The 19003-nt window shown below is 47.8% G+C and overlaps 10 protein-coding genes across 10 annotated transcripts; 4 read left to right on the top strand and 6 right to left on the bottom strand.

Moving 5' to 3' along the window:
• Nucleotides 1-427: 427 nt before the first annotated feature.
• POJ06DRAFT_149162 (uncharacterized protein) lies at nt 428-1498 on the bottom strand. The gene has a single exon (XM_056184639.1). It carries the CDS (start codon nt 1187-1189, stop codon nt 584-586), a length of 606 nt encoding a protein of 201 aa, XP_056041767.1. The 5' UTR covers nt 1190-1498; the 3' UTR covers nt 428-583.
• Nucleotides 1499-1879: 381 nt separating this feature from the next.
• POJ06DRAFT_270291 (uncharacterized protein) lies at nt 1880-3046 on the top strand (the record flags this gene model as incomplete). The annotated part of the gene is made up of 4 exons (XM_056189428.1): nt 1880-2119; nt 2175-2438; nt 2494-2837; nt 2911-3046. The coding sequence occupies 4 exons, from the start codon at nt 1880-1882 to the stop codon at nt 3044-3046; spliced, it is 984 nt and encodes a 327-aa protein (XP_056041768.1).
• A 40-nt stretch (nt 3047-3086) lies between these two features.
• On the bottom strand, nt 3087-5158 carry POJ06DRAFT_149319 (FAD dependent oxidoreductase). The gene is made up of 2 exons (XM_056184645.1): nt 4272-5158; nt 3087-4223 (listed from the first exon to the last, which is right to left on the bottom strand). Exons 1-2 carry the CDS (start codon nt 4790-4792, stop codon nt 3290-3292), a joined length of 1455 nt encoding a protein of 484 aa, XP_056041769.1. The 5' UTR covers nt 4793-5158; the 3' UTR covers nt 3087-3289.
• Nucleotides 5159-5345: 187 nt separating this feature from the next.
• On the top strand, nt 5346-6749 carry POJ06DRAFT_282971 (MFS general substrate transporter; the record flags this gene model as incomplete). The annotated part of the gene is made up of 2 exons (XM_056190077.1): nt 5346-5535; nt 5590-6749. The coding sequence occupies 2 exons, from the start codon at nt 5346-5348 to the stop codon at nt 6747-6749; spliced, it is 1350 nt and encodes a 449-aa protein (XP_056041770.1).
• A 294-nt stretch (nt 6750-7043) lies between these two features.
• POJ06DRAFT_259156 (uncharacterized protein) lies at nt 7044-7671 on the bottom strand. The gene has a single exon (XM_056188336.1). The coding sequence runs from the start codon at nt 7586-7588 to the stop codon at nt 7205-7207; it is 384 nt and encodes a 127-aa protein (XP_056041771.1). The 5' UTR covers nt 7589-7671; the 3' UTR covers nt 7044-7204.
• Nucleotides 7672-8105: 434 nt separating this feature from the next.
• Nucleotides 8106-10987, bottom strand: POJ06DRAFT_259158 (fork head domain-containing protein). The gene is made up of 2 exons (XM_056188337.1): nt 10074-10987; nt 8106-10018 (listed from the first exon to the last, which is right to left on the bottom strand). The coding sequence occupies exons 1-2, from the start codon at nt 10928-10930 to the stop codon at nt 8377-8379; spliced, it is 2499 nt and encodes an 832-aa protein (XP_056041772.1). The 5' UTR covers nt 10931-10987; the 3' UTR covers nt 8106-8376.
• Nucleotides 10988-11114: 127 nt separating this feature from the next.
• On the bottom strand, nt 11115-12704 carry POJ06DRAFT_149352 (uncharacterized protein). Its single transcript, XM_056184646.1, has 2 exons — nt 11441-12704; nt 11115-11386 (listed from the first exon to the last, which is right to left on the bottom strand). The coding sequence occupies exons 1-2, from the start codon at nt 12442-12444 to the stop codon at nt 11335-11337; spliced, it is 1056 nt and encodes a 351-aa protein (XP_056041773.1). The 5' UTR covers nt 12445-12704; the 3' UTR covers nt 11115-11334.
• A 172-nt stretch (nt 12705-12876) lies between these two features.
• On the top strand, nt 12877-14613 carry POJ06DRAFT_259162 (uncharacterized protein). Its single transcript, XM_056188338.1, has 2 exons — nt 12877-13086; nt 13152-14613. Exons 1-2 carry the CDS (start codon nt 12943-12945, stop codon nt 14547-14549), a joined length of 1542 nt encoding a protein of 513 aa, XP_056041774.1. The 5' UTR covers nt 12877-12942; the 3' UTR covers nt 14550-14613.
• A 258-nt stretch (nt 14614-14871) lies between these two features.
• POJ06DRAFT_270298 (uncharacterized protein) lies at nt 14872-15170 on the bottom strand (the record flags this gene model as incomplete). The annotated part of the gene is made up of 2 exons (XM_056189429.1): nt 14872-14991; nt 15060-15170. The coding sequence occupies 2 exons, from the start codon at nt 15168-15170 to the stop codon at nt 14872-14874; spliced, it is 231 nt and encodes a 76-aa protein (XP_056041775.1).
• Nucleotides 15171-15753: 583 nt separating this feature from the next.
• Nucleotides 15754-18154, top strand: POJ06DRAFT_200640 (trehalase-domain-containing protein; the record flags this gene model as incomplete). The annotated part of the gene is made up of 3 exons (XM_056185200.1): nt 15754-15918; nt 16068-16137; nt 16194-18154. 3 exons carry the CDS (start codon nt 15754-15756, stop codon nt 18152-18154), a joined length of 2196 nt encoding a protein of 731 aa, XP_056041776.1.
• Between the last annotated feature and the right edge of the window lie 849 nt (nt 18155-19003).

A 19003-nucleotide genomic window follows, 5' to 3' on the forward strand; every position in this document is an offset into this window, starting at 1 on the left:
TTCTTGGCCGCCGCATAGCAAATTGCATGCTCCAGAGGCAAATGAAAGTATCGCTCCAGTCACTACAGCATACAGACAAACATCACTTCTGTGCATTAGTGTGCAAGAAGCGCCTCTACTTCTCAACTGGCTAGGCCGTATAAGTCATCTCGGAAAAAACACACTGCCTGTTGAACCTCGGCTAAAGTCGTGGTTAGCCGCAATTGTAAGGAACCGTTGTGGCGCAGCAAGGAAAGCCGCAGCCACGCGATTCCGCCAATGCAACATCTAAACCTTAAATTGATTCACGGACAGACCAGAATAACTAGTTAAAAGTCCAAATACCACGGAAATTTTTTGAAATGTCCACTCCCGGCCATACCCGCGGTATCTGCGCGGCTCGCATGTACCTCTGCATCCAACGGCGTAAACTGAACAAGCACAAATATTCGTAAGTCCTCATACAAGCAATACTATTGAGTGTGGGGGGAGCCGAGAGCGAACGCTCCACGTTTGATCCTCTTGTTCCTTGCTCGATGACAAGCGGTCAGACCGGCGGGTACGATCTGGTCATCTTATCTTCCGACTTCAAAATTTGGCGCGGTTACACGCTAGACTTGCAAATGCGCGCGTACGTTGACTTATGAAGATGCTGAGAAGTATGGGGTACTTGGGGTAGTAGCTGAGTAACTTGTGAACCTGTATCCTTGGTGCATGGTGGCATTATTACTCTAATAGAAGGAACACGGCCAAATGAATGTCGTCCCGATGGAATATATACCGCAACCGGCACATATAAGTGCCGCTTTAGACTCAAGACTAGCGGGCGGGCCGCGACCTTGTTCTTTCCTCGGGCAAGTACTCGGATCCTAGCGACCGCCCCTGGCACGCTTTGTCGGGGGCTCGACGGAGTGGAATAATAGACAGCTCTGTAGAGGCCGCATTTTGAAGGTCGCAGTGAGTCAAATTGTGGGGTTTCCAGCAATTGCAGAGCAACTCCGAAACTGACTAATGCTATGCGACATGTAAGATGCAATCGCAATCTGAGATTTGGCAGCATACGACTCAATCTGCATTTTGCACTCTGATTACAGAGGCACGATAATCTTGTCATAGTCCTGTCGCCGTCGATGTGCAGGAGCCAGGAGCCGATCAATCGTAACCTCCGACTTCCCCACAAGATTGATGGACACTTCTCCTCTGCCTTCATTTCTCAGCCACAATGAGCGACCAACTCTAATGCTTTGAGTTCAACAATCTTTTGATAGCAACTTCAAATGTAGCCAGCGGATTGACTAAACAGAGGACAATAATAGAGTCATGGAGTAGTTCCGTCTAGAGATAGAGAGACGGCTGAAGCTATGATGCCATACTGCATAGCTTTATCCCGACCGATTTTGCGCATTGCAAAGTGGTCGCATTTTGCCTTTAAGCTGCGGTAGTGCCCCCAACTCAAACTTCAACTTTGACGTCCGGCGAATCGGCCGAATTTTGTACAGTCCAGCCTAATAGCCTCTTATCAGCAACCTGTATTAATTTTGTGTATTGACATGATCGTTTCTAAGATGCCGCCGTGTTCTTGGTTGTTGAGCTCCTGTCGGGACGATCAAATAAGAAAATAGTATTTTTAGGACGCGAAGGCGACGCGTGCTTAGAAAGTTGCGAGTAGGGTTGTGCGTGTCCGCGGTTCCCGCTTTCGGCATCCCAAATCTGTTGTCGTGTTAAGCAGCTATAAATTTAGGTCCAAGCAATTTCAGACGCGCAATACTAGATATTCATGCAAAATTCGGTAGAGTATGACATGATCTGAGCCTCTCTGGTTACCATTGATCGATTAAGATAGCTTGATAGTTTCGGCTTGTGCATTTAGATACTACCAAAGACGATGTGGTTTATGCCCATGACATACTTTCTGAAGGCCTTGTCCCTGAGAGAACGCACGAGAACCATGATTCGAATGCAGAAACAATCAATGCCGCAGAGCATGCAAGAGCTCTATGTTCGGGCGAGAGAACGGGTGGAAGCGTTCGTGCGACGATTTTTATATTTCATGTACTCGGGGGCGACTTACCGACTTATGCTGGTATTTATTGTGCCGTATACAGCTGTATCGACATGTGCTGTGCGGTATCCGTTTGTGGTGCTTACCAATTCACTCTCTTCATGTATCGATTCACATTTTATTAACAAAATAGGGCATATGCTACTTTGCCTATCATCCAGTACTGTGGCCATCGTTTATGAGAGTTGTCGCGCCTCTGTTTCTCATCTTGCTTGCGATTATGGGAGTATGGTTCACGATCGCCTATCCTCCTCAAGCTCTTATTTTTCTCTTGCTGAACGGGCCTGCCGGCTTACTCTCGTCTGCGTTAATGGTCTTTCACCAAGCGTGCGTAATTTACGGCATAGTGGCACGCACTTTCTTCCTCAAGAAAGCTCTCCGCAATCTCTTCGACATGGTCAGCCCTTTTGATCGCCTGAGATTTATATCTTGTTAACAGAACTACAACTTAGGTACTCAAACTCAATGGTTTAGAAGATCTCCTCGCCAACGCCAGCGTCGACTTCGCTGAACAAGTCGACGCGCAATTCTACACCCGCGTACAGCAATCCGTAGTCTACAAACTCCGCGCGCGATATCGGAAGTTCGTCCTTCGAATGACATCCCCGTACTTACTTCTCAAGTCTTTGATCTTATTACCGATACAATTTATCCCTGTCTTTGGGCCCCTTATTATGGCGTTGGTGAATAGTGTGGACCATGCTCGTGCTGCACACGGCCGCTACTTTCAGTTGAAAGGGTTCACGCCGCGACAAACACGAGTTTTTACTAGACGGAAATTTGGCGGTTATTGGACGTTAGTATTGAATTTTGACGCATGGTCGTATAGTCTCGTGATTTGAAGTATGCTCATTTACCGTGCTATCTAGGTTCGGCGCGGCTGCTGGCGTGCTAGAGACTGTCCCCCTTATTGACATGTTCTTCAGTTTCACAAACACGACTGGCGCAGCTCTGTGGGCTGTTACGATGGAGAAGAAGGAAAGAAAGAAGGCCGCGCGACATTGACGCTTGATTTGGAGATCATCGACCATATTTGAAAGCTAACCAAATAGGTGGCCATACTTTGCTGTGATATTTACCTTGCTTTGATCGACATGACTTGCTGCGAGAACAAAAACTGAAAGTTTTGTATGTATTACGTGTGATGCTCTGGGAATAGAAGGCCTACCAGGTAACTTAGGGTCTTTAATGTTGCCATAACTCCAGTACGATACTTGGTCTAATCAATCTAAAAGCAATTTCGTCGACTTACAGAACCGTCAACCGTGAAATATCCGCGCTACGCACCTTGCCGTCCGTTAACAATTCCGCCATTACCTTTCCACTCCCTAAACTCAAACTAATACCCCACGGCCCATGCCCAGCACAAATATAGACTCCCTTTGTCCCATTTACAAACTCCGGCGGTACTTCCCCTATAATCGGCTCACCACCTGGCGTCACCGGCCGTAAACATACCGATCTCCGGAGAACAGTGATATTAGGGCCGAGTAACCCTTGCGCAACGGACTTCATTGTACTGAAATTACTGACATGACGGGACTTAGACTCATCGCCCTCCGATGGCAGGTCAATTTCGTCGAGTAGTGACCCATTGTCCTCGAAAGATGGGGACGGCAACATACTTCCTAGTGGGTGAAATCCCTGTTCATTTAGGCCTGCAATGTAAATTTCGCCGTTGCTCCGGGAAAAGATCTCCGGTGACCATTCAGCTAAGCCCGATGATCGCACGAACAGGGCGTCTCTTATTTGATTGGAATCCTGTTCGGGTTGTGATACTTGCTCGGGCATGTCGAAGCAGCCTGTGTTGAATCCTGAAATACTTGACTCTGTGGAAGTCGGTGTTGGAATGCCGCTTTGTACTGGTCTTGGGCCCGTGTAGGGGAGCAATGGCGACTCCAGCGTCATGGAGAATCCCGCGAGCGAGGAGATGGCAGGTACAAATTCTGCATCTGGGAATAGCGATCCGAAAACGCGACCGGTCCATGCGCCGGCTGTGACAACGACGTTTGAGATATTCGCGACTGTACGGTCGAGTTGGGAGTGGAGGTCGCGCAGGACCGCAGTCACGATCATTCCATCCTCGTCAACTGTGAGGGAGCTGAGGTGATATGGATGCAGCACTTCGACTCCCATAGCAATACATTGTTCTAGAAGAAATTCGCATAACTGACGCGGATTACTTCGCTTATTAGCGACACTCGGCTTAGGCAAATCATGTACGGCTCACACTTGCGCGCATTCACCCGGTCCGGCAATCTGAAACGTCTTCTCCCGATCACAAAATATCCAATCCGGAGGCTGTGCATCTTCGGCCAGCACCTGCTCCTCCTCATTCATCTGACTATGGTGCCTTGAAAACGAAGAGGTACCAGTGTCGATGGCGTTCGCCTTCTGCTTCCTTAACCTCTCTTCCGTCACCGCCCGATACTCTTCCTCCGTCTGAGCACGCCTTTGCATACCAACAGTCCAGGCTCGCGAACGTCTATAACCCCACCTTGTCTTCCCGTCATAAATCTCTGCAAGCTCTTCATGGAGCAAGAACGACAGCTCGGCTAAAGTCGCGCTCGGGCGGTCGAACCATGAGCGATTCAGGAATCCAGCTGCTCGACCGGACGCACAGGTGAATAGTTGTCGGGAAGTGTCGATGAGGATGATGCGCCTAGATGTAGAGGAAGCGGTAGAAGATTTTGCGAGGTAGAAGGCGGTTGAAAGACCGACTATGCCGCTGCCAACGATTATAGTTGTCATATTTTGCGGTAGTGACCTCGCCAATGCGCAATCGATTCGATTTACAGATATAAGTGCACTTCGGTGCCCGGGCAATCGTCGGCGCCGAACCAATGCATTTAAAGTTCCACATCGCAGAAATAAACTCTGCTTACTCTGGTGTCGGCGAACAGGGACGATGAAAAACAGGGCGAATTAAAGAAGTTAGTAATGTCATAATAATTTAGGTCTACGTGTATCGGAGATTGTGTATTATGCAATCCTGCGATACCAGAATTGTTATATCTGTTCTTGCACGCCAGAGGTACACGCCTTCGCCAACATTATAGACCTCGAGAGCCAACCTGTCTATGTGACTGAAATCCGTATCGCGTATCACAGTTTTTACCTAAGCCCAAAACTCCGCGGGCAAGGCTAACGGATCAGCCGTCAGCCCTCCATTAATTGGGCGATGTTGTGCCATCATTAAGCTGATAAGAGCGAACTCTTCATTTCTCAAGGTGCAGCGACTGCAAATAAGAGATCAGTATCTTCCCCCATAGACGAGTCACTCGTGTATACATTCTAAGACAATATGCGCACCTCAGACGAACGTCCAGCTCCTCAGGAGTTCGAGTTGCAGTTGCGAAGCCAAGATTTAGGTCATGAGCATGGTGATCCTCAAGAGCCATCCTCTTCACAGCAAGAGTTGAAGCCCGTTGACCAAGGGCGGGACGCCTGGGTCGTTCTCATCGCCGGCTTCGTCTTCGAAGCTGTATTTTGGGGTATTCCTCGGACCATTCTTCTCTTCGAGATATCAAGACGGCTAATTGTTGCAGGCTTTCCAATGTGCTTTGGCGTGTTCCAGAATTATTACTCCCATGTTCCAGAGTTCAAATACGATAGTGCTAAAATCCCTCTTGTTGGAACATTAGCTCAAGCTCTTTACTATCTTGGTGCTCCGTTCTCCGCAGTCTTAACAAAGCTGTTTCCCAAATTTCAACGACAGCAGATCTGGGTCGGCTGGTCTTTGTGCATCGTGAGTCTGCTGACTGCGTCTTTCACAACTTCAGTCAATGGTCTTATTGGCACTCAAGGTCTTCTCTATGGTCTTGGCTTTGTAACGCTTACATACCCCATTATCAGCATGTTGAACGAGTGGTGGGTTGCTCGGAAAGGCATGGCATTTGGTCTCATATCTGCATCATCAGGGGCAACTGGTACCGTGATGCCCTTCATAATTGAGTCTCTGCTTACTAAATACGGACATCGAACGACGCTTCGAGCCAGTGCGCTAGCAATGGCCTTCCTCACAGCTCCGCTGCTCCCTCTATTCAGAGGTCGATTACCTCCATCTCAATTTGCGAGCCTATCAAGGGCCGATTGGGCATTCTTGAAGCGACCACTTTTCTGGATTTACGGATCTTCAATCCTCGTTCAGGGGCTTGGCTTCTTCTTTCCGGTCGTGTTCCTCCCGTCTTACGCGGCGTCTATTGACATTTCCCCAATCAAAGGCGCTCTCCTTTTGGCTCTTATGTCAATCGCTCAGGTTCTTGGCCAGTTTGCCTTTGGCTACATGTCAGACAAGAACCTGTCAGTTAGCTTTCTCGCAATAGCATGCTGCGTCGCAGCAGCGACTGCCTCATTTATCCTTTGGGGCCTGGCGAAATCAATGCCCTTCCTAACTGTCTTCAGTCTCATATACGGCTTCTTTGGTTTTGGGTTTGGCACTATGCGTGTCGCAATGGGCCGGGCGGCGAGTGGCGATCCGGCTACCGTGTTTGCTATCTATGCCATGTATGTGTTTCTGCAGGGGGTTGGGAATGTACTCGTGGGTCCAATCAGCGCGGCATTAATATCGGGTGCGGTTACGCGTGAGCGCTTCGGTGCTGGGAAGTATGGGGGCATAGTTATACTTACAGGAACGTCGTCGATTGTTGCTGCGCTGGTTATAAGTATATGGCACTGCTATCAAGGTCTCCAAGAGCTACGAGGGTAAGGCAGTCAGCGCGTCGAGCAGACTTGGAGCCAACAGCGTCACATCGTGCTGACTGTTTTACCCGGACAGAGCCCTGGTCATGGCAAGCACAGGGTAACCGGCTTTTCGGATACATGTTGCAGCGAATCGGTATCTATTTCTTCTGTCTGTTGCGTTGTTGGACGTGCAGGACCGTATAATACCGGAATTGAAGTGTTAAGACTGCTTGGATTTGTATCGGTGATGGTGATATATGGAGTGCTCCGTGCTTTGTTATGTTGGAAGGATTGTATGTGCAAGAGCCGGAATATTCAATATAAGTTATAGAATATTTTATTATGTGTGCACCTCAGGGATCTCTTCACTTTGTATACCCTAGGCCAGCTTCCAGCCTCAGTTACAAACTACCGGGCAAAACCCACAAAGAATAAAACACGACAAAACCACAAAAGACACACAAACGAAGCCTCAAACGACTAGCGAGGGTGGCCTTGAGAACTATAGTCTGCAAAAAAATCTTGCAACATTTCATTCTCGAATGCAATCTCATCGTCCGTCTTCTCCCCAGTGTACATCACGTCAATCTCTTCTAGTGTCAGAGGCGTTATGTCCTTACCCCTTACTGAATCTTCCAAATACTTGACATAATCCTGACCCGCAATCGCTATCCTACCAAAAGGCTTATTAACTAGATACCAATTACCGTCGGTCGCCAGTCGAATTGCTCCTGACAATTCAGCTGCCGTGACTTGGCGGTAAGTTATTGGTTTGACGATTTGTTGGCTGTACTTGATATAACTAACCACCGCGCTTGGCTTGGCCATCACGGGAAAAATCACATGATCGTCCCAATTGCGCATGGTCACGGCGCCAATCGTTCAACCGTGAAAGCGCCGTTGTAGTCTCGCATGGACATACAGCTATTTATATACCCTTGGGCAAGAATTTAGTAGACGGAGATAACGTGATCGGCAACCGAGCGGATCAACCCAGTGAGCGGATTCTATTTATTTTTCTAAAAGAGATTCATGGAGAGTAAACCAACCATTCTTCTTTGGGACTAGCGTAAGTAGCTGTCGGTACCCATCCTCCGAAAGTCAGTACTTTATAGCAATCCACTGCGACAGTCAATAATATTAATTATATTATATCTAGTCAATAAAAAATTATTCTTTATCCAGGTTACATGTACGAGAGTTATGTCCGACCTCTTTGCAACACCCACATCGTCTGTTATTACTCGTTGCTGCATCTAGAACTGGGGCCCCCTGGTTCTCTCCCAGGAAAACCTTCCAAACTAAATTAAGCATGGTGAAGTGTTGTTTGATCTGCCCATAACTTAAATGGTAATCATTTTAGGATAACAAAGTCAAACATTGATTTCCCTCGTACTGTACCTAATAATACAACGAAATAATCATACAGCCGACTATACTACAAGCACTTAATATCCACACTAAAACACCCACCAAAATACTAATACAATAACCCGCACGCAAAGTACAATATTACAGTTAAAGTCCTATTCCATTATCACCACATACAATGTACACAATCCCAATTACTGCACAAATCTATACAAATAACGCCGATCACAACCTTTTGCTTTGTACATATCTCTATTAAATTTCCCTTGCTTTCCTACCGATTATGTTGACTTTGGCTTGGCCGCAGCGACTGCTGGTGCTTGTCCTCCTGCACCGCCAGCCTTATTGTTATTGTTGTTGGTAGCTCCCGGTTTGGCCATAGACTGTGCCAGCGACATAACTAGAGCCTTCGCAAGAGCAGCGGCCTTCGCATTAGGTTGAGCTGCACTCCCAGATTTCTTAGCCGGGGTTGCACCTGCTGCAGTGCCTGTCGCAGTCGCAGTGCTGGGACCTGGACTTGGCGACGGAGTAGATATTGCTGCTGGCGTAGGCGATTTAGATACCACAGGCTTACCACCGCCACCGGACCCACCATTCTGTAACTGAGCTGAAATTGTTTGTTGCAGTAGTTGCAAAGCCTTGAGCGTCTCTTTGTTGATTGGAGGCTTCGCTGTTTGTGGCTTCGTGATCGAAGGTGGTACCTGCAGCGCTCTCGGCTTCAAGGCTGGATTTCCCAGAGGAGTGCCAGTGTTACCAAGCTTTGGCACTGGCGCGGAAGAAGCTGATGACGACCCAGTACCTGCAGCAGCAGCAGACTTCGCCGCAGCAGCCTGCGCAAAAGCGGCAAGTGCCTTTTTCTTCTCCGCCAGTTCTTTCTCCTTCCGTTCTTTCTCCAATCGCTCCTTTTCTTTCCGTTCCCGGTCCAGACGTTCTTTCTCTTCCTTTGCTTTCCGTTCCCGTTCTTCCTTCTCTTTCTTTTCCCGCTCGCGCTTCTCCCGTCGTTCTTGTTCTCTTCGCTCGCGCGCCAACGGTCTGTTCTTCTTCGCTTCCTTCTCGCGATACAGTTCTTCATCCAAACCCCAAAGCCATCCCTTACCTTCTTTAGCTATCTTTACGAATAACTTATTCAGTGATAAATTATGACGAACGGAATTCTGCCATCCATACGGCGCAAACTGATAATACGGAAACAGCTCCTGAATGGCCTGGTAAATATCTGACAACGACATGCCTCGATCCGTAGCGAACGTGCGCAAAGATACTTCGATAAGGCTGGAATAAGAATTCGGCGGCTTTTCGCGATATTCCAACGGTATCTGTGACGGCGAAGGAGGCGTAGGATGCCGTTTCTCTGCGCGTCTGGCCGGTTTTGGACGAGCTTTTGGCTGCGGTGTATGCTCATTAGATGTCGCATCGGGCGAAGCGCTGGATGGCATGTTGGCGACTTCCTTCGCAATAATATCTGGAATCTGTTCGAGTGTGTTGCCGCCAGTCAAGGCATGAATCATGTTTAGTTCTTCCTGTTGAAGTTCAGGAAACTGTTGATACTGCTGCTGTGGTTGTGATTGATGGTCCTCTTTGGTATCGTGGCCGTGGTGCGGTTGCGGCAATTGCGTGTTCGCACCGTGAGACGCGAACCCGTCTGCAGCCTGAATATTTTCCACACTAGATTCGGTAAAGAGCTTATTAAAATCATGAACCTCAGCCTGTGCCAATTCAGTTTCCAAATGATTTTCAATTTTGACTCTAGCATCGGTCACCGGTGTCATTGACATGGAAAGCGGCGGTAATGACTTAGCATCCCGCAGTGAAATGGCGTCAGCTGGCTTAATGGTCTGTGTCGGAGTCGTGTCGCCGGGCTCCAAATTGGACGAGCTAGGCAAGAGAAAAGTGAAGCCAATCTGACCAATTTGTACGCGCGATCTGTCAAATAGTAAGTATCGATGACCCAGATATTGCCGATTCCGGGCGATCTCACCCATGATTTAATTGCACAGTAGCTCCTTTCTCGACAAACACATCATCTACGAACGCGCCATTTCTGCCGAGCACCGAAAATTCGAACCGCTGGTTTGCGAAATTGTAAAATATCTTTGCGTGCCTCCGCGATATAGCCTTCGCAGTGCCAAGATGAACATCAATTGCTCCGTTTCCGCCTCCCGCACTCGGTTTACTTGCATTGTCGCCGGTGCCTTGTTTCGAAGGCGTTCGGGATCGAGATCGCTCTGCGGGGGTTCCAGTAGCCTCAGTGCTTCCTGGTCCGTCATGGTGGTTATTATGAACACTTTCCACGCGTCTACCCATAACGACTTGTAGTGTCTGTACATAGAATGTGAATGACGCAAAGTCAAGGCGCGCGTATGCCGATATTCGTGATTCGGTGACGGGCGCAGTCTGTTGCTGCTGCACGGCATGCGGAGTCTGGTGCGATATCGCTGTGGGCGTCATGGTATTATCTAGGACGTCTGACTCATGCGCGAACATGCTGTGGTCGCCTTCGTACGAAATGTCCTGCATGACGACATCGTTCACGCTGCCTTGGTGAGGTTGATAGAACGCTTCCGACGGAGGAAGCGTGTCTGGCGTGCTGAGCACATGTGTCGCAATAGAACTCGGCCGATGTAGCTCATTCTCAGACAACACCCTGCCGGCTGGAGTTTGTGGAACTGCCGCGGCAGCAAATGCAAAGGACGCCGACGTGTCCACACCATCGCCAATGGAGCTGTTCTCGTCGTTGTGGTTATGGTTGTCGGTATCGCCGCCCATATCGCCGAACTCGGCCGTCAGCGGAAGTGACGACATGGTCGACGGATATTCGCCTGGTGACGATGTCATACTGCGACTGCGTGTCCTGTTTTGCTGTGCTTAACAGTCGCGTTGGTTCTTTGCTTGGCTGCTGGCGTTGGGACGCGGATCGTAAAAATTTCTGGGACGAAAGGAGCCCGGAGAACGCGCGTATATCTCAGCATACTTGACTCCTGAAATCTCGCGTTTAAAGTTTAGGGATCGAGTATACATTCTTCGATCATACAAGTTATTATATTCAAATCATAAATCGCGGGTCATCAATATCTACAATATGAAAAAACTGACTAGGAATAGTATATACATGAGCAAGCTTGCAAGCTATAGAGTTTGGCAGGTAAGCAATAACAATTTGTCCAAACCGCCAATCTGTAAAATCTCCGACATAGTTAACCATTTAACTTATATAACTTATGCAATAACGAGTATCTACACTACTGCCCGGAGTTGACCGTACTGTCGTCTCTCTCGCCATATTTAAGATGCCTTCAAACAGTTAGCCACCTATACCTGTAAATAATGAAAACAAATAGCACTTACAGTCTCTGAATCTCCTTTGACTTTTTAATATTGTCCATTTCCAGCTGCGCAATATTGCGCAGAACTTCACCTTGATCAGGCAGTGACCGAATGATACCCTTCAGCTCTTCAACTTTCGCATTCGAGCGATTCAGTTTGCCGGCCAGTTGTGAGTTCTTATGTTCCAACTCCGATATCCGTCGTCGCGCCAGTGCCAGTTGTCGGGTTAATGATTTGCTCAACGTACAGACTTGGATGTATGCTGACTTCATGGCGGTATACGTCGTGATGACTGAATGAGTGGACAATATCCGCGACTTCACTTCGGCGATGTTCTTTTCCATCTTAAGCACATCAATCGACGCCACTAAAGAGTTGTTACTTTGTTGCGCTAATGCGATGGCAGAAGGCGGCGGAGATGGCGTAGGCAGCATCGCCTGAGACTGCGGTGATCTTTGAGGTCCACATTCTTCAGACTGCGACAAACGAAACTCGACATCTTCGTACGGCGGTGTCAGAGTGTCACTCGCGGGCACACCTTCATAAGTAGTGTCAATTCCATGGAAACTTGAAACTTCATCTCGACCACTTCCTCCGTTGGTCTCTGCATCTTCGACGGTGGTGCGCGTTGAATCGGTCGGCGAATTGAATAATTGGTCGATTTCTGGATCATACTCGTCAGACGGATCAGTCATTTGTGCAATTTCCTCTGAACCCTCTCTCACTCCAAGACCTGTCGGATGTCTTCGCAATTCCCCACTATTCAGTCCGGCATCATCGGCCTTCCGTTTCCCAGGCCGAGCCTGTCCTTCAACACGATCCGGGGCCGACTGGCTAGCAGTCAACAACTCAATAAGCTTATCCGCATCAAAATCGTCTATTAGGTTCGTCGTTAGTGTCTGCACCGGCTGCGATTTCACTGCCTGTGGCTTGACAGCTGCTAACGACGGAATCGGAGCGTTGAACCGACATTTGCTGCCATTACTTGAATATCTGCTACCAGTACCTGAGATAGGTCTAGCCATTCCCGGCTAATTGATCTCAACAAATCTTCAAAGATAAGAAGGCAAAATCAATGGATTATATACCTCGCGGCAAGATAAATAGCAGCGCGCACGCGGACGAGCTTTCGACAGGAAATAACTTAAAAATAGACGGCACTCGTGGCGACAGATGATGGCGCTGCCATGGAGAAACAAGACTAATCAAGACCAGTAGTACGTTTCGAATGCATATGATGCCGATAATCGATATGTCTAGATCAAAAAATGTTGGAATTTGCTGCGAATAAATTGTTTGGTCAGCCCTCGGGAAATCACATCGAGGCGCTTATTGTGGAGTGTTTTGTTCCCATCGCTCTGCACGATTGATGCCGGTGCGGCTACGTATGATCTGCGCCATAACAGCTGCTTTTCAACGCCGCAAGTCAATTTTCTCCGATTGAACTCGGTCGGACTCACAGCATTACACAGCATTAGCACTTCCTGCTGATCCTGCCAATCATTCATTATATATTTGTCAATATGACTGACCGAGGACCACCACGAGTAAAAAACAAGGCTGCAGCGTCTCTTCAAATAACAGCTGAGCAGATCTTACGGGAAGCCTACGAGCAACGGGAGCCATCTCTGCAAATCCCGAAACAGCGCATCGCGGACCTTGAGGAGGTACGTCATCCTTCCGACAAATTCCTTTTTATAGATGTTAAGCCCAGCGCTTCTAACGGGTTTAGCTTCATGAGTTTCAAGGCCGGAAACGGAAAGAATACGAAGATGCTTTGCGGCGAAATCGGCTCAACATCAACCAATGGATTCGATATGCTCAATGGGAACTCGAACAGAAAGAATTCGCGCGAGCACGTTCGATTTTTGAGCGCGCTCTTGAAATCGAACCAACTAACGTCCCATTATGGCTCAGATATATTGAAGCAGAACTAAAACACAGAAACATCAATCATGCGAGGAACTTGTTCGACAGAGCGGTGACGCTGTTGCCTCGCGTCGACAAATTATGGTATAAATATGTTTCAATGGAAGAAACGTTGACCAATGTTCCCGGCACGAGACAAGTTTTTGAGCGGTGGATGGAGTGGGAACCAGAACCACAGGCGTGGTTAAGTTATATCAATCTGGAGAAACGATATGGTGAATATGAACGGGCAAGAGCAATTTTCGAGAAATTCACGATTGTCCATCCGCAGTCTGAGAACTGGATAAAATGGGCACGTTTTGAGGATGAGTATGGGTCGCCAGATAACGTGCGAGAGGTCTATTCTGCTGCAGTTGAGACTTTACGAGCAGCTGGTGACGAGTTTGTGGACCAGAAATTACTGGGAAGTTGGGCGAAATGGGAAACTCGACAGAAAAACTTTGACAAGGCTAGGGAGCTCTACAAACTTGGTCTAGATACTTTAAGTCGAGCGAATAGTATGAGCCTATACAAGGACTACAGCGCCTTCGAGAAACAGTACGGTGAAACGGAAGGCATTGAAGACGTGGTATTCAAAAAGCGGAGAGTGCAGTACGAAGAACAGGTGCTTGAGAATCCAAGAAATTACGATGCGTGGTTTGCTTACTTGATTATGGCCGAAGAATCATCAAAGAATATAGATGAGATTCGAGATCTTTATGAACGAGCGATTGCGAACGTGCCACCTACGCAAGAGAAGCAGCATTGGCGTCGGTATATCTTTTTGTGGATAAAATATGCGGTTTTTGAAGAACTCGTCACGAAAGATTTTGAACAAGCACGAGATGTCTACAAAGCCTGTCTCAAGTTGATTCCACATAAGCAGTTTACGTTTGCAAAGATATGGTACATGTATGCGTGTTTCGAGATTCGAAGAAGTAAGCTCGACGTGGCAAGGAAACAACTTGGCATGGCTATCGGGATGTGTCCTAAGCCCAAACTATTTAAGTACTATATTGAACTTGAAATGAAGCTTCGAGAGTTCGACAGATGCAGAACGCTGTTTGAGAAGTACCTGCAGAAATTCCCTCGGACGCCTCAGGCCTGGCTTGATTACGCGGAATTGGAGCAGACGTTGGGCGATGAGGACAGGGCTCGTGCAATATTGGAATTGGCAATGTCCATTCCGGGCTTAGATTTAGAACTGGCTGAGGAAGAATAGTCGTGGAAATGGTGGCATGTTGTGATGAATGTAGGGGAAGTGGGTGCAAGAGTATGTACAGTATATTGATGTATATTATAATCTTCCTATTCTATCTCTATATTGAGCAAAATCCCAACGTAACTCGTCTCCAATAATGTACAGCATTTTGAGAAATTGAAGTGCAGTACGTTGGTAACCCCGTAAACAGCCTTGATTCAAGGACAAGGAGTACCTGTTACAGATCACATATGTGCTGTATGGTACAACTACCAACAGCGAAAACTAACGTTTCGAGTCTATCGTGTACATATCAAATTCGTTTCTAAATTTGATCTGAATCCTATTTGCTTGATTGATGAGCCTCGGATTGCCGAAGAGCAGCTTCGGCAGCCAGGAAGGTCTCGTCTGACAGGATGTCGTCCAACTTGCTGTCAATGTTATCCAGCATGGCCTCCAGTGCCTAAATTATATATTAGCATGATTTGTACAAACCACAATTTCGCAGTATGCAATTTATTTGATACATACACTGGCGGCCTTCTCAGCCTTCATGAGTTCATGATATGCGCCCGCAAGATCAGTCCCTTTGTCGTCCGGCGCCGACGCACCTGTCGATGAAATCGTCTCCTCTGTTGTCATATCTTTGTATATGATCAAAACTACTAAAGAACTCGATAGATAGGTCTCCTAGGCACTCGCTTATCGGTCGAGTTCTAGCTCGTGGCATGCACTTGCGTATGTGAAGATAAAGCCCCATGTTTCCACAAGTGTGCGCACTTAAATAAACCCCGCCACGCCATGGCAAAAAGCTAACTTTAATCTTCATATGTGCTAGTCTAGAACTGGACGACCTAACCAGGGCTGATGTTGAAGTACTTTCGAATTTATACTTAACCTCACTTAACTAATTGCACGAAACAGAAACTCATATAAAGTGTAGGTAGATTATAGGATATAGATTTGGTCGTAATAAATTTTAAACCTTGTAAGTGCACATATCACACGAGAATATGTGATGGCTGTCAAGTGCCGCGATGTTGAGCGGCGCAGGTACATCCAAAAAAGACCGCAAGTTGGCCACCCAGTAATTACGTGCTTGCCTCATTGCCAAAGGCCTGATTCGTTTCCCCCCACACCATGAACTAACCGATCCCGCCTCTACCCACTCTTTCTTCTATATTTCATTTACAAATAGATACGCCTATATTGTTTCACTGTGATAATGGCAAGGAACTCAGTATCAGCCGCTGCTGGATCACGGCAATCGTCTGTTTCATCGACCGGATCAATCGATCCGTTCTCTGTCGCTCAGGTCTACTACGGCCCCGAGACTGATTTCACGACCCACAGGGTGACTAATCTTATTCGCACAAGGACTCTGTCGACGGTAAGTTTTTATCTTACTTATATAACATTTTGCGGATCGGCAGCAAATCAAACGGAGCTTAACAGCGTCGATCCGGTTCGACAAATGTCCTGTCGAAATGTGGCAACCCATATTGAATCGATTTCAGTGGCTAAGTGTGGTCTATTTAGGTCCAGACGCGAAGTACTCATGATACGCCCGAATTTCTGAAATCAGTTCCGCGCAGAAGAGCGTCTCAAGGTTTGTCACGCGCATTGAAATTAGTCACAATTGCAACCACTGATTTGTGGTTATAGACGCTCAATCCATGACGCCGCGCAAGTTCCTGGTCGACGTGAACTCGACTCTTCAGGCACTGCTTGAAAGCGAAGACACTGATGGGAATATGCAAATAACAATTGAGGATCTGGGTCCAAAAGTTTTGCAACTTGGCACTGCGAACTCGAATGGGTTCAACAAGTTCGACATTCGCGGCACGTACATGTTGTCGAACCTTTTGCAAGAGCTCACCCTTGCTAAGGAGTACGGCCGAAAGTCTATTATTCTAGATGAGCAGCGGTTGAATGAGAATCCAGTTAGCAGGCTGTCTCGTTTGGTCCGCACACAGTTCTGGGACTCGCTAACCCGTCGAATCGACGCTTCACTGTTGGAAGTCATTGCAGTCGATCCGAAGAATCGGTCAAAGGATCAGAGCCCTCGGATCTACGTACCGCCGACAGAGAAGGAGCAGTATGAATACTACACAAAGGAAGCTGCTAAGCGCCCTCATCTGAATCTTCAGGTCGAGTATCTTCCCAGCTCGATCACGGCGGAGTGGGTAAAATCAGTTAACGAGAAGCCTGGTTTACTTGCGCTTGCAATGGACCATGTGGTCGATGAATTCACAGGACAGCCGACATTGCGAGGCAAACCGTTTGTCGTGCCTGGTGGTCGATTCAACGAGCTCTATGGATGGGACTCGTACATGATTGCCCTGGGTCTATTGGTGGATGGAAGAGTCGATCTGGCTAAGGGAATTCTCGAAAACTTTATCTTCGAAATCAACCATTACGGGAAGATCTTGAATGCCAATCGTTCTTATTATCTTAGCCGGTCGCAGCCACCCTTTTTAACAGACTTGGCTCTGAAAGTGTATGAAAAGACTAAGTTCGAACCGGGAGCCTTGAACTTACTGCAGGACTCGTTCGAGGCTGCCATCGAGGAATATTGGAATGTTTGGATGTCGCCTCCCCGACTGGATCAAGAGTCGGGATTGTCTTGCTACCATCCTGATGGTATTGGAATTCCGCCTGAGACCGAGGCGAGCCATTTTGAGCACCTCCTGATGCCTTTTGCGGAAAAGCATAACCTCTCACTGGAGGAGTTCCAACGACAGTACAACGACGGCATTGTGAAAGAGCCTGCTCTCGACGAGTATTTCGTTCACGACCGAGCTGTCCGAGAATCTGGTCATGACACTACGTACAGACTCGAGAAGCGGTGTGCCAATCTGGCAACAATTGATTTGAACAGCTTGTTGTATAAGTACGAAGCCGATATCGCTCATACTATCCGGACAAAGTTAGGCGATAAGTTGGTGCTCGCTGATGGAACTGTTGAGACTAGTGCACCTTGGGATCGTCGTGCACGCCGACGAAAAATTTTGATTGATCAATATATGTGGGATGAGGAGAAGGGCATGTATTTCGATTACGACATTGTGCAGAAGCAGAAGTCAGATTACGAGTCCGCAACTACATTGTGGGCGATGTGGGCTGGTTGCGCGTCTCCCCAGCAAGCCGCAAGACTGGTTTCGGTCGCGCTACCAAAGTTCGAAGAGTTTGGCGGTCTTGTTTCTGGAACTGAGCGGTCTCGCGGTGTGATCGGACTTGATCGACCGAACAGACAGTGGGACTACCCTTACGGCTGGGCGCCACAGCAAATGCTTGCCTGGGTGGGCTTGATCAGATATGGCTACGAAGAAGACGCTGAACGATTGATTTATAGATGGCTTTACATGATTACCAAAGCTTTTGTGGACTATAACGGTATCGTTGTTGAGAAATATGATGTCACGCGACCTGTGGATCCGCACCGTGTTGACGCGGAGTATGGTAACCAAGGGTCGGATTTCAAGGGAGTGGCAAAGGAAGGCTTTGGTTGGGTCAATGCTTCCTATACTTTCGGGTTGACACTAATTACCAGCCATGCGCGCCGTGCTCTCGGCGCATGCACTCCACCAGGTCTTTTCTATGCGAGCCAGAACTCATACGTCTAAACTTCTTTTGTCGAGCATATATCATTGTATAAAAGGTGTATAAACGGGGCTGAATTATGTTATACGGTGTAGAATGGGAATATGGGCGGACATTCAACATTGATTCTGTGGGTTTAGCAATATTGGGGTTTATTGACAGGTTGTTTTATGATGTGCACTACAGTGCTATAGTTTAGTTGCTGTGATAACAAGAAGACTCTTATAAATCGAAGATTATATTCATATCACTAAAGTACAGAGATTCGATGATTCTACTTTAGACTGAGACGGATCCTCTGCCAAATATGTCTTCGACCTCGGCGGGTTGGACACTCAACTGCTGGCGATACAACAGCAAGATTTTGCGCGAGATATGACGACGCAGTGACGACATCGCTATAAGATATCGCCGTTTCGCTGTCGTTCGACCTGGACGATGCCACAGTTTATGTCATTGAAGCAAAACACCGGCTGCAGGAACTCAGTAGATAAGGAACGCCACAAGGTCGTCGTTGTGCACAGGCTCAGGTAACCATTATTCAGTTCCCTTTTCTTGTTCGGCCGAAGCGGAAAATTCGATGAGCCGCACACTTCTAGACGAGTGTCCGAGGCCCGTCGGTTGTGGCGGTGTAATGGCGGAGAGCTCGGGACTCTTCAGCGGATTGGAGGCTAGGTGCCACTAGCCACAGCGGGCTAGGCTCAAAGAAGCAGATGGTAGCGTGCGCTCCGCCACAAGTGTTGCTAATTTGTAACAGTTGTGCCTCAATCACGACGCGCTGGTGGCAAACAGATCGAACGCAGTGGCGAGAAAAAACCGGAGAGCGAATCGCCGCTAAACCAAATCAGGCTAGTGGCTAGGCTGCGAAGCCT

The sequence above is a fragment of the Lipomyces tetrasporus genome, assembly GCF_029532465.1.
Source record: "Lipomyces tetrasporus strain NRRL Y-64009 chromosome Unknown POJ06scaffold_9, whole genome shotgun sequence".
Classification (NCBI taxonomy): domain Eukaryota; kingdom Fungi; phylum Ascomycota; class Lipomycetes; order Lipomycetales; family Lipomycetaceae; genus Lipomyces; species Lipomyces tetrasporus.